This window comes from Xenopus tropicalis, chromosome 5 (assembly GCF_000004195.4).
Source record: "Xenopus tropicalis strain Nigerian chromosome 5, UCB_Xtro_10.0, whole genome shotgun sequence".
NCBI lineage: Eukaryota > Metazoa > Chordata > Amphibia > Anura > Pipidae > Xenopus > Xenopus tropicalis.
This window is the reverse complement of record NC_030681.2, coordinates 48,927,715-48,941,744: the sequence shown is the minus strand read 5'-3', so window position 1 is coordinate 48,941,744 and position 14,030 is coordinate 48,927,715. Positions and strand designations below refer to the sequence as shown.

The window sequence follows — 14,030 nt, the reverse complement described above, 5'->3', positions numbered from 1 at the left end:
ACTGCCAAACTGTGATGTTCCTTTGTGCCTTAGTAACAAGCTTTGTCTTTTTATAATTTATGGTTAAGCAACTCATACTAACCCTCCAGATATTGCTTCAGTTCCCTGCCCCCTGAATGTCTTGAACTACTGGTAATGTTAGCTGTTGCTAGCTGATATATGAATATCTAAAGTTCCTGGGTGGGCTAGGGGTTTTAGATTAATACTATTTGAAATTGTCAAGAAATGCTGGGAGCTGTAACAAAAATCTGTATTTAGGATAATGAGAGTTGTAGTTCAGTCATAGGAGTTGTATTTTAACAAGTTCTATACAGGTATGGGACCCGTTATCCAGAATGCTTGGGACCTGGGGTATTCCGGATAAGGGGTCTTTACGTAATTCAGATCTCCCAACTTAAGTCTGCTAAAAAAATTATTTAAACATTAATTGAATCCAATAGAATTGTTTTGGTTCCAAAACCAGTTGGGATCAAGTACAAGGTACTGTTTTATTATTACAGAGAAAAAGAAAACCATTTTTAAAAATGAGAATTATTTCAATAATATTGAGTCTATGGGAGATGGTCTTTCCGTAAACTTTCTGGATAATGGGTTTCCAGATAAGGGGTCCGATACCTGTATTTGTTTATAGTTGTACAGGTATATGATTTATTATCTGGAATGCTTGGCACCTAGGATTTTCCTTATAAGGGGTTTGGATATTCATACCTAAAGTCTGCTAAAATATTTTGAACAGTAAATAAACCTAACAGAATTGTTTTGCCTCCAATATAGATTCATGCAGCTTAACTGGGATCAAGTATAAGGTACCCTTAATATAAAGAAAAAGGAAATCATTTTTAGAAATTAGAATTATTTTCTGGATATTGAATTTCTGAATAAGGGATCTCATACTTGTAGTTTAAGATGGAATTTTGGGTAAGCTGAGACTTGCAGTTTTACAAATATCTGTAGTTGTTGGGCGCTACTAATAGTTTATTGCAAAAAATATCTAGGGTTGTTGGGGAGTCTGGTAGTTGTAGTTCCAAAAGACATCCAATCGTCAATACCCAGTATTACGGATTTGAACTGTTTTGACTATATCTTTATGGCTGAAAAATATATAGACAAATACAGAGAGTATATCACTTTCTGTTGGGTATATGAGACTGTAGTGTGTGTTGAGCCTGTACTAAATAGCAGAGTGAAGCTGCTTACCTCTAACATGTTAGCTATAAAAAATATGTTTAGAAGATTAACTTATTTATGGGTTAGGTTTTTTAAAATGTTATTGTGTCTGCATGACATTCAACCAGCAGCACTGATCCTAAAACCACTCCCAGCAAATAGAAACACCTCCCCTTCTTTTACCCATTAGCAGAGCCATGCCTTTTTGTTTACATGTTGCTATGTAACACGGTCTCTTGGTAACCCTTGAACTCTCATTGTAGCTGGTAAAGCTCTTCAGGGAGCATCAGAACAGAGGCCCAGCTAGATTCTTTCTATTTTTTCACCAAATCCTGTTCCCCGTGAGGATGAGTAACAGCAGCTTAAACAGTATCAATGACAACCCGACTTCATCTGGCGCTGCAAAAGCTGATGCCTCCCATAGCAGCAGGTTTATTGATGTGAATAGCAACACAGCCTTTCGCTCCCTGTCCCCCACTATTCCTATATCGAGAGGAGATTCTGGGGTAAGTTACATAGATATTGTTGCTGTAAGTGTCACTTGTTTGTTCAGCATTGCCTCTTAACTGTTTGGATAATTGATGAACACAAACTCCTGTTTGTAACGCTGAAATTCAAGAGGGAATTTTAAAGTTGTATGTACAGGGCAAGTAGCAAAACGGATTCCTGGGAAATGTCTATAACCCACAACAATATAAATAATAATATAGCCATACTAATAACAGAAATGTATGGCAAAGAGGACAGTGCTCCAGGTATAGAAAGGCTACGCATATATTTTAGTAAAAAAGCTATGGATTTATTGTAAATGAAAAGCTTGTGTAACCATCAAGAAACTAAGACATTCTGTACATTAAGCTATTAAGAAATACCCCCCCATCCCCTTTAAACAAAACAGGGATTAATTGTCCATATATTGTAATATATTTGAGTTGGCCAACTATGTCAAATTCATCCCTGGTCTGGGACATTTTACTCAGGGACTAGTGATGAGCAAAATTTTTCTCCAGGCATGGATTTGCGTTGAACTTCCACGTTTCTTCATTGGCGGATGTTTTTGCAAAACAACAGCAAAAATTTGGCACAAAAATTTTTTTCCACGCCGCAAAAAAGTTGCGGGACAGCCACCTTTCACAAATTGCTGTTTCACAAATTTTTCCACAGTTGCGCAAATTTTTCAGTGAAGGGAAATGGGACATATTCATGCTTTTAAGGTTAAAACCCCTAAATGGCTGTCATTTTGTTGAGAAGGGTGGGAGCAACAACATGGAGCTTCTATATAAACCATAGTCCCAGTTGGGACCGAAACATTGGATTTGATGCTGTATTTAAGTGAAATAGAGAATCAAGTACACAATACCAGTAGAGCACAGATCCATCTTCACTTTATATATATATATATATATATATCTATCTTCACTATATATATATATATATATATATATATATATATATATATATATATAAAAGTGTAAAGGCTTCAGTCTGAAATACTAGTGGGTCCTGCATTAACTGAACTAAAGCCAGTGTTTCATTGTTCATATTCTCCATCTTATATAACATTGTGTTGTAACAAGAACATATTTGTATTGTGTGTATTATGGTAGTGTGGCCAATAAGGGGCACTTGGTTATGTTATCGCTCTGTTTATTTTCTTTTAGGTACAGGAGCAATATCCCATACATAAATGGCAAGCAGAACATTTGGATGATTCACCTGCAACCTGGAGTACTGGGAGGTAAAGGAGATAAAACAAGCTAGGAAATAAGCCATAACACTAAAACCAAGATCATCACCGTGATTTGTCATTTAAAGCTGGTGATACCTGGCTAATATTGGGTTGCCAAATAGGGCAGAACAATTTCTAAGGGCAACCCATGTATAGCCAGCCTTTTAGTTCTTTTTTCTGCCTTTCTAAACAACCTTAAAAACTCAAAAACCCAAAACCTGTTTTTAGATTTCCATTATACATTAAAATAAGTAATTGGTTTTAAAAAAAGGATAAAATCATTGGGGTGCAAAGTTCTAGGCACCCCCAGTTATTCCCGTTGCTTACCTGTACCCTGGTCTAGTGCCTGGGACACCTGACAAATAACTGTTAAACCACTGAAAGTTTTTACGGAATGTTTATTGGAAAGTTTTTTTTAGAAGTGCATATTTTTTGCACCCTTAGTGAGTTCTGCACAGTGTTTACAGTACCATTTAAAGTTTGATAACAATGCCTACCTATGACAGTACTAAGCAGTTTAAGAAGAATGCGTAATGGCTATAACAGAAACCATTTTTCCAATTTATACGGTGTGTCTTTAAGAGCCTGCACCCCAGATGTATATCATTGATAGACAGTGCCCGAACATGCAGAGAGGTCCGGCACCTGCTGTGCTCATCAGCTCCAGGCAGAGTCATTCTTGGGATATTGTGCATGTAACTCCTTGCAGACTTGATAACTTATGAGTATAACTTTGTGTGCTACATAGATCTTGCATCTGAATTGTACCTTTATGTTTTTCAAGCATTTCTGCAAAGTAACAGATGAGCTTCTGTTTTCTTCTTGTGAAATGAATCTCTGACACAGAGCTGAGGCTTGGGGTCTTGAGTTGAATTTCCAACCACAGCACTATCCGTTCTGTATGTTCTTTCGGTGTTTCCTTCCACAGACCAAAAACTTACCTACAATATATAGTTCATAATGTGTCTGTATTTTTATGACATTGATAGGGAATTGTACCCTTGAAAATAGTACTGGTAAATTCATATTCACTGAATAGGATGTCCCTTAACCATTTTGTATTTTATGATGTATACTACACTAACTTGCACAATACTACACTAACTTGTACTAACTTACAGTGTCAGGTGAAGTTGTGGTGGCCCAGTCATCACACCCCCACCCCCCAACACTAGTTCCTCACAACCTACCTATAACCCAACTCTTTTGTTGCTGCATACCACCTTTTCAGGCACAAGAGTTTCTATCAAGCATCAGGGTGCAAAGTGCACCACATTTGCACTTACACATTTTTGCACATTACAATTGACCTGCACTTTTTAAAATTGCCCAGGTATCTGTGCTCTAAAATGGATCCCAGAGACCAGCGTTCACCCCATTAATACAGCACTGCCTGCTTTTGGCAGCACTGTGTTCATAAGGGGTGGGTGGGGGCATGTAGGCATCCCCACCCCTTCCCCCTAGCTATCCTTTAATTTGCATCATTCAGCTGTGCAAGTCAGGTATTAGGCTATGGAGCCCTGTCCTTACCAAATGCTCTATGGCAGGCTGTATGTATAGGGCTGTGCTGTACCTGCCTTCATTGCACTTTGTATATGTACAAACAGAACAGATTTGCCTCTGTTTTGAGAATGAGCACTAAGGGGTGCAAAATTGCACACTTGTAGCAGGGACATGTAAATTTGCAACCTACATTGTTTGCAGCACTGGGGAAATTGTATTTTTTGGGGTTTTTTGGAACTAATATTCTGAGGAGCAAATTTAGCAAAATGTGAGATTAGAGTTTACCACAGAAAAACTCCTATGGGATTTAAAGTGTATTTATCAAATAGTGAACTTTCACACATTGATAAATACACTTCTAAAAATCCTATAAGAATAAAGAGAAAGTAGGTGAGTTTTTCTGTATTAATCTCTATTCTCAGATTTTCTGCCCTTTAGGGTACTGGCACAAAGGAAAATAAGTCGCCTGTGACAAATCTTTGCTACTGTGGGGGACTAATCTCCTTTAAATGCCTTCCCACCAGCAATAAAGTGAATTGCTAGTGGGAAACAAACGTGGCGCATCATTTTTTCTAAGTTGGCCGAAGCTGCATCTCAGGAAAACTTTGGGCAACTTTCCCACTGGCAATTTACTTTATTAACCCTAAGAGTTGGCGCTCACAAATCACTACTTATAGTAAAATCAATCAATTTATTTCCACAATCAATGAATAATAAAAAAAAAAACCAATAACATATAATTCATACAATACAAATAAAACCAAGGTGCATGTTTTCTATTTTACACATTAAATAGGAGAAGATATTTACAACGTCAGTCAATGCTATTATAAATAGATAATCAGAGAGTGGGTTATTAGGGTAAATAGAAAATGTTGTGGCTGATAAATCACTTAATCAATTAGAATCATGTTCCTAATTTAATAAATAGACAAAGGAGGGGTATGAAGTGGTGTGACCAATAGGCTACTACATCTATTAGAATCAAAATCTTAATTCATTATGTGGTAGAATGGCCCAACAAATAAGAGAAAAGGTGAGTTTTCCCTTCAAGTTCTCCATAGTGGGAGATGTAACCTTTAAGGTAGAGGTTGATAAATGGAGAAGGTTTGCTCTGTTTAAAAGGTTGTGCTGCCTGGCCCTGGAAGCCATAGGGTTCTGGATAGAACAAGTGGATCAGGCGATCCATTCCAGTAGTCCAGCTCACCTATTGGAGCATACTTTCCACAGGAAGGCTGTCCTGTGGAAAAGGTATTTAATGGTATAGAAAGGTGTGAGACAGTCTCTCAGAGTAGGGCACAGAGCAGGAAGGACACCTCTCTGTGTTAGGACTCCCAGAGGGGCTGGGGGGCTGCCTGCCACTGCCAGAAGCAGAGGGAGCCCAGACTGGAGAAAGCTGCCAAGAGACTGAGGGTCTAAGGAGCTGAAAGGAAAGCCAGGAGGCTGAGCTAATCCCCTAGAAGTGTTGTGAGTACAGGGGTGACCCCAACATTTGTGTTTTCCCACTGGTAGTCCACAAGGGGCCCAAGTTAGTGAGGGAACTAATCTAAAGTGTGAAGGTAGCGCCCAGAGGGCAGGATTTATTTTTATGATTTGTTTTGTATGCTGAAATGGGCACCCCTGTGTAAATAAACTGCCTTAAAGCCAAGAAAGTGTCTGTCCTGGATCCCGCTAGTTTACAATTAAAAAAACTTTAAAATATTAAAACATGTTCTGGCTAGTTAGTTGTTCAATCAATTGGAATCTGGTACCTAATTCATTACATACAAGAGGAGAGAGAAGTATATCCGACTCACAATTAAAATAGTGTTCTCATAATTCAAGGATAAATACAGTATAAACATACGGCAGTTACTATAGGCTTACTCAGGTCCTGCTATATCTAGCCAGAACATTCAGCCAGGAGAAATGTTTTTTTTATTTATAAGGTACACTATGTTGTACTAGTTAATCATATCCTTTAAGTGATGCAAACACTAGAAGGATGCGGCACTTTCTAAAACTGAATGTATAATTTACTTTATTGACATGGGAAAGCATTCACAGGAGATTAGTTGCCTGCAATAGCAAAGATTTATTGCAGTATCCTTAGGGGCTGATTTACTAATCCACAAATCCGAATCCCAAATGGGAAAAAATCGGATTAGAAACGAGCATTTTGCGACTTTTTAGTATTTTTTGCGTTTTTTCCGTGGCCGTCGCAACTTTTTCGTTAATTGTCGCAACTTTTTCGTAGCTGTTACGACTTGCGCGAATTGTCGTGACTTTTTCGTAGCCGTTACAACTTCCGCGAATTGTCGCGACTTTTTCGTATTGAGCGCTAGTAAACAGCGGGCAAACCTTTCCGATTTTTTCGCAACGGCTACGAAAAAGTTGCGACAATTCGAGCAAGTCGTAACGGCTACGAAAAAGTCGCAACACTTTACGAAAAAGTCGCGACGGCGACGGAAAAATCGCGAAATACCGATCATTACGAAAAAAACCGCATTCGGACGCTTTTCGGATGTTCATGGTTCATGGATTAGTAAATCAGCCCCTTAGTGTGGGTCCTTCAGACCAATTTGGTAGCTTATCTGCCCCCTGTGTGGGCGACAGGGGTACCTGACCAATATCTGGCCTAAAATTGTCCAGATCTCGATTCGGCAAGTTTGAGATTTGTCGGATCGGGGGCAGAATCGGTTCATTGTTGCGGTCCTTGGCCCGTCAGTCTATAGACTCGCTGTTTAATTAGAGAGTCATGGCCATATGCACGTATAGAATTTTTAGGGTGAGTAGAAAAAATATATGAAATAAATTAATATGAAATTAACATTCTCTTTCATAAAAAACAATAGAGGAGTACTTAAATGATCCCTTTTTTGTGGAATTCAAGTGTTTTGATCTGTTTCAGTGTTGGCCAAGGTTGCATGTGTCTCTGCAAGTGTTTCTGATATATTTGTAGCTGCCAGCATGTTTTTAAGTAATAATAATAATATGTTGGAGTATGCTGGGAGTTGTAGTTCAGCAACATATAGGTGGAACAAAATTGTTAACATCCTCTCTCAGTCTTTTTGAGAATAATTTACAGAAAATAAAAATATGACATCTTTTAACATATTTTATTCTGTTTGTGTTTAGACAAAAGACCAGAGGCGAGCTACTTAAGGTGAGTGAATGAGATCATGTATAGGAATCATTCCTGTAGCTAGTAAGATTGCGCCACAGATGTTTCCACTGTAAAAAAGACTAGTACAAACTCAGAGCTGTCAACCAAACCCACGTCATGAGAGAGATAATGATCCGGAGACCTTATTTCATATTATTATTATATTATCATTTTAGGCTAATGTCCCATGGGGAGATTAATCACCCCGGATAAATCTCTGCTACCACGGGTAACTAATCTCCCCAAAATGCCTTCCCACCAGCAATAATGTGAACCAGCGGCACTGGCGCTGCATTATGATGTCACTAATTCAAAAATAAAAAGGCTATCTAGACCCAGGTAACATGCACAATTGTAGGGCTTTCTCCTATAAGTTCATGAGTGTGCTCTTTTGCTCTTTACTATTCAGATATTCCTGTTATTGAATCAGGGCTTGCTCCTGAGTATTTTGCCTGTGATAAATTGCTTGATCTTAATCGTTAACCAGATTAATCTGCCTTTTGGTCTTGTACACCTTAGGGAAAGTATATGGAGAGAGGGTACCTCCAAGCACTTACATGCTGACTTAGGGCTCTGGCACATGGGGAGATTAGTCGCCCGCAACAAATCTCCCTGTTTGCAGGCGACTAATCTCCCCGAAATGGCATACCTGGCGGCGCGATTTCAGTGAAATTGCACCGTCGCGTATGACATCCCACCGGCGATTTACATTTTCGCCGGTGGGATGGCATTTCGGGGAGATAAGTCGCCAGCGAACAGGGAGATTTGTTGCGGCCGACTAATCTCCCCGTGTGCCAGAGCCCTTAGAGTAATAAACATGAAACATTGTTTCTGCTTATTTTGATAAAAATGCCTGTATGTTTTTTTTTTTTTTTTTCAAATGTGCCTGTTCTCTGATACTGAAATTCCAAGCATGCCTTGGGGCTCATAGAAGTGATGGGTCAGTATTCTTTAACCTAATAGGCTGCCACCTCACTGGACCCGCTGCAGCCCACAATAAATGCCATAGACAGACATACATACAGGTCACATTTTGGAAAATGGTTTAATAAGCAAAATAGAAATCTAGTTTTCTGCATTCCTTTTTACACCACTGACCAATGTGCAAAAAAAAAATTATAGAAGAGTCAGGGACACTACATAATTCTGGAATGTTACACAGGAAACAGTGAAGTTAGCAAAATGATGTAACAAAAGCAATTGTCACAAGCTGATTTCAACACAAGATTGCTATACAGTGTTATCTGCTTGTTTGGCGACCGTATGGGTGGACGTTATTGGGCTAATTCTATCTTTGGGCCATTCTATCTTTTGACCATTGAAATGGTCCCTGACCCGACAGCAAAAATTAAACCTGCCCGATCAAGATACAGAGTGCCTATAGACGGGTAGATAAGCTGCAGAATCGGTCTGAAGAACCCAAATCAGCAGCTGAAATCTGCCCATGTATGGACACATTTACCCAGCTTTGTTCCCATTCAGATTTTGGTGTGAATCTGGCATACATATATATAAAATAAACTTGAAAAAAAATAAGCATTTAAAAAAAAAAAATAAAAAAATTGATAGCAGTTATTTATATGTCTTAATTGTCATTATTTGAAGTATACTATATGAAGACAATTTGTTTTGATCCACCACTTTAATATTAGGGCTTGTTTTCTTATAAATACCCAGTAAAGCAATTAGGTATATGCTGTTCTGTATATTCTGAGTATCATTTATATACTGAAAAATGTACCCTCTACTCTAATTTCTAAAGATCTTAGAAGTCACAGAGGAATTACATGACTACATAAAAGCCAGAAAGATAGGCAGGGAGGAGGGATGGAGGAGGCAGGATTGATGGGGGCAGGAAGCAGCGACAGTGTTGGTCAGGCAATAGTGGTGGCTGAAGTGACCAGCTGGAGGGTGTTTGCCTTGGGGAACAAGAGAAGGGGACAGTGGTGGTGGGTGAGCAAGGAGTGTGCTGTTGTAGGGAAGTTTTATAGGCTGTTGCTACGGGTGGTGGCCAGAGTGTAGGCAAGTGAGCGTATGGTAGTGTTTAGTAAAAAAGAGGCAGGGGTGGGGGGGAAATGGGAGACAAGCATATGTGTTATAAATGGTGCGGTCGGACATCTACAGTTAATAAAGATATAATTTACAGTTTGACCCATGGGAAATTGCAAAACTGTAGATTATATAGTGATGTAATGTATTCTCTGTTGTAAAATATAAATACAGGTAGGGGCTGTAGAATTACAGGTAATGTGCAAATTCTAATGAGTCTTATGTAACTGAAACTGCATTGTTGAGCACAGATTATAACTGATCATATCACATTTTTAAGAACATAATTTACAGGATGTTTGTGGCTCTTGTGTATTATACAGTATATTCTTTAATATGGTGGTGTCTGCTATGTTGCTTGGCCTAGTGAAGAACATAAACACTGTAGTTAGCTCTCCATTGTTTAAAAAATCTGTTAAAAATTGTCCAATACTTGCTTGGTTAAGCCAATGCAAAATGACAGATACGATAGCACTGGCAGCAGATAATGTAACTCCTGGACAAAGGCTCAGATTGATGCTTATTTACAATGTGTGGGCTGTGTCAACAAAATACCAATGCATTACTGTGACTGCATATTCTGCCCTTTTCTTAATGCCGCCCCACTTTACTTACTTTGTATGTTCAGTTTTGTGTGCCTTTAAATAACATATAACTAAAATAGTGTAGATATATCTTAACACCCAAGTGCCTATACACCTCTGTTATATTGAGTCACTGTACATAGTTACTCCTTGAGTCTGTGTTCAAATAAACAAAACTAGTTGCTAAGATGCTCTTTCAAAAGGCTTCATGTTTTGCATGTTAGTCACCCAGCAAAGGTGTAGAATTCTGTTATGAGCATATTTGTCACCTTAGACCGGTCCAGTCATTAACGCAGTGTTGTCACAACTAAAAGGTTACAGTAGGCAATAGAGCCAAATACCTTAGTTAATCTACAGCAAATGTCATTTTAATACATCTACAGATACTGTATGGATGTGACTTTTAACTAAAGGGACCTCTGTTCTTTGGTTATCTTCTGCCAGGCATTAAGGAACTAAAGCATAATTTTTACACTCAGTTATGCACCTTATTCTATTGCATCAAAGATGCCCAATAGGTGGCCCCTTATCAGTGTCAGACTGATGTGAAAGAGGCCCACCAGAAAACAACAGGCCACTCTCCAAACCATTTTTATATCAATCACCCTTTTTATTATGTAATAAAAGGTACTAAGTTTGCCCAGGTGAAGTAACGTAAAGCAACCAATAAGATGCTGGTGTTTACAGGTTCCAGTAAATGCTACTTGATGATTGATTGCTATACGTGACTAGACCTGTAGCAAACTTTGCACCTTTTATTACATTTCCCCATAGGGTCTTGTCTTTATATACTACTGTCTTTCCATTTATTCCTTCTATCATCCCATCCTTTCCTTCTCTTTGTTCTCAAACGGAAATTAGGCATACAAGGCCAAATGAACTGTAGGACCAATGACACCTCAGTGTAGTTCCAACATTGCCCTTTATGCTCAGTTGCAGACAAAATCCTTGGGAACCCACCACAGAAACTTTTGTATGCAAACCCATTAATATAAATAATGCTTGTTGGAACAAATCTCAGGCAAAATGTTTGTATCATTATTATTGTAATTATATATTATATGCTTTCATTGCAAATGGTAATTCTTGTTGATAAGCATAATCTACACTGCTCTCAGAGATGGGGTGTGATTAACTGATAATAGTCGTATATTGTGTTACATATCCCATAGAAACAAACAAAGCCCAATTACTCGTCATCTATACAAATCTATGTTGTACGGATGGTAAAAATCATACAATTCTACTTATGCAACACAGGCACCTTTCAGAAGAGATGAAGATGGGGGTCCCAAAGCAATAGCCTAGGGCCCCATTTAATTTTAATCCAGCTCTGGAAACCAATATAATATAACAATTTTGGTCAGATTTTGTGGGTCAGACAAAAATCTTGTCGTGCGACAGCATATGATTTTGTGGGATGCTCCAAAATCTGATCACTGTCGTGTAAGTCGGATACTGTCTTTTGTTTCTTCATCTATATCTGACAGTCAATGTATTTCAGCAAGAAAAAGTCTTTCAGACACCACTAGATTTTATCTTGTTGGATGCTGAGGCAGCATGCAGTGTTCTCTTCTGACAGGCACAGTATGTTAAATGGCAAGTCTGTCATGTAGTTTACACAGTAGATTTTTCTATCAGTCCCATTATATTTTGAGCCATGTGACTACATTGGATGAGATCTAACGATCCAACAACAAAATCTCCCATGTAGTATAGCACTAAATATGTTAGACTTCTCGTAATTATAGGAGTTCAAGTGAAACACAAACATCCATGTTTTAGGAATCTATGACCTGATTGGTCATTGGGCCAAAAAGGAAGGAAGCGAGCAGCCATCTTGACAAATGGCAGAAGTTCAAAGTGAAGCTGAGAAAAATGTTTTCAGTTTAACAGTTGAAAGACTGAAAAGCATGCAGCATCAAATAAGAATGTAGTAGTAAGTATTGTGGCCATATACAGGAAAGATTTTTCAGTCCTTTGACCAGTTAGAATGCTTGTGTACAGCAGACTATGATCTTGCTTCCATGCTTAACAAATGTTGTTAATAAATGCCAGTCATTGTCTGTACTTTATCATTTAGATAATACAGGTACGGGACCTGTTATCCAAAATGCTCAGAACCTGTGGTTTTCCGGATAAGGGGTCCATTTCCATTATTTGGATCTCCTAAAGTCTACTAATAAATCATTTAAACATTAAATAAACCCAATAGGATTGTTTAGTCTCCAATAAGGATTCATTATATCTTAGATGTGTTGTGTTATTATTACTGCAAAAAAAGGTAATATATTTTAACAATGTGAGTTATTTAAATAAAATGGACCTGTGGAAGATAACCATACCTGTACTTATAGAACAACTATGAAGAAAGCTTTTGAAAAACAAAGGCTAATTTGCTCAATAGCTGTTGGGGGGCCATGCCCCCCAATTGCGCTCTCATATCTGACTAACCTTATCTGTTTGTGAGGTATAATCGAGGTTTGATCAAAAGGAGTCTCATTGTATACATAAAAATAACTTTTAGTTACCTTTTAAATTGCATGGATAGGCATAGAGTAGAGCAGAACCCATGCCTATTTCGTGGCATTTCACCCAACTGCTTGATTATGAGAAAGTGGCGAGATGGCAAAAACGCATTAAGTATCAGTTCTATACTACATGCCTAATGCATTTTAGTAAAAAGTAAAAGTTATTTTTTTGTGCATACAAGAGACTCCTGTGCTCCATAAAATACATATTGCTGCTTATTCTGTTTATGCTAACTGGGGACATGTTTCTACGTGCAGCATGGAATAATAGCTGTTTATGCCCCATGTGCACTCCCTGTTTTTTTCTTCCATGAAGGTAATATCGTTTAGCCTTGTAACTGAGCTGTGCTGAACAGAATAATATTTTATAACTTAAGTCCTTATTAGAAAGGATGCACTGAATCCAGGATTCGGTTCTGGATTTGGCCAAGATTCAGCCTTTTTCAGCAGGATTCAGATTTGGTCAAATCCATGCTCCTGGCCGAACCAAATCCAAAATCATATGATTTGCCATTTACCCCTTCTGTATCCTAGCTGACATATGTAAATTTGGATTCGGATTTGTTTCTGTATTCAGACAAATCTTTTATGAAGGATTTGGGGTTCGTCCGAATCCAAAAATAGTGTATTTGGTGGTCAGATTGTCCAAGCCTCAAAATGACATTTGGCTGGAGGGTGGGGTGATTATAAAAAAGGCAGGCAAAGCTATCATTGACATGAACATAATATGAACATGTTATTCAGTATTACTGTATATACAATACCAGAATTAATGTATTCAAAGTGTTGGGTGGAAACAACTTTTATTCTCTTTTTAACTTTCCAGAGTTCCTTTGATCCCCTGCTTCCTGATATCCCTGTTACACGAGAACAGATGAATCATTATCGAATAATCGCTGAAAATGCTCAAAGTGAGCTGGCGGCCCTGCATGTAAAATTTGAAAGTGTGCAGACAGAGGTGGGCATTGCTGATTTGATGATTTCTAATTGCTTGATAAAAAAAATAAATGCTTATGTAACTCCTCACTAACTTGTAATATTGTTGTATTTTATATTATTATCTTTATAATCTATAACACAGGGAAGTTCCAGTTTGGCAATCTACAAATAGTAGCCTCATAAATATCACATTCTAACATCAGAACATGCCATTTTTAATAACCAATCATCAAAAATGAAGTTGAAACTCATAGTTTCTGTTTCTAAGCGTGGCCTAGAGTTGCGGATTGGTCTTTAAAGGAACAGTAACTCCAAAAAATAAAAGTGTTTTGTGTTTGCATCGGAAACACAATGATGGTTTATATAAATAGCCACAGGGGTAG

General features: G+C 38.1%; 1 protein-coding gene across 3 annotated transcripts in view; it reads left to right on the top strand.

Moving 5' to 3' along the window:
- Positions 1–1,411: 1,411 nt before the first annotated feature.
- The window catches only part of ccdc170 (coiled-coil domain containing 170), a 33,469-nt gene continuing 20,850 nt past the window's right edge, over positions 1,412–14,030 (top strand). The window contains exons 1-4 of one of the 3 annotated variants that reach the window (XM_031902429.1): positions 1,412–1,673; positions 2,829–2,905; positions 7,517–7,544; positions 13,535–13,666. In XM_031902429.1, the coding sequence (XP_031758289.1) occupies positions 1,515–1,673; positions 2,829–2,905; positions 7,517–7,544; positions 13,535–13,666 (396 nt within the window). In that variant the 5' untranslated portion in view covers positions 1,412–1,514. Of the gene's footprint in view, positions 1,674–2,828; positions 2,906–5,827; positions 5,867–7,516; positions 7,545–12,018; positions 12,117–13,534; positions 13,667–14,030 lie in introns of those variants that run through there. The other 2 variants (XM_031902430.1, XM_031902431.1) reach the window with 2 other exon arrangements.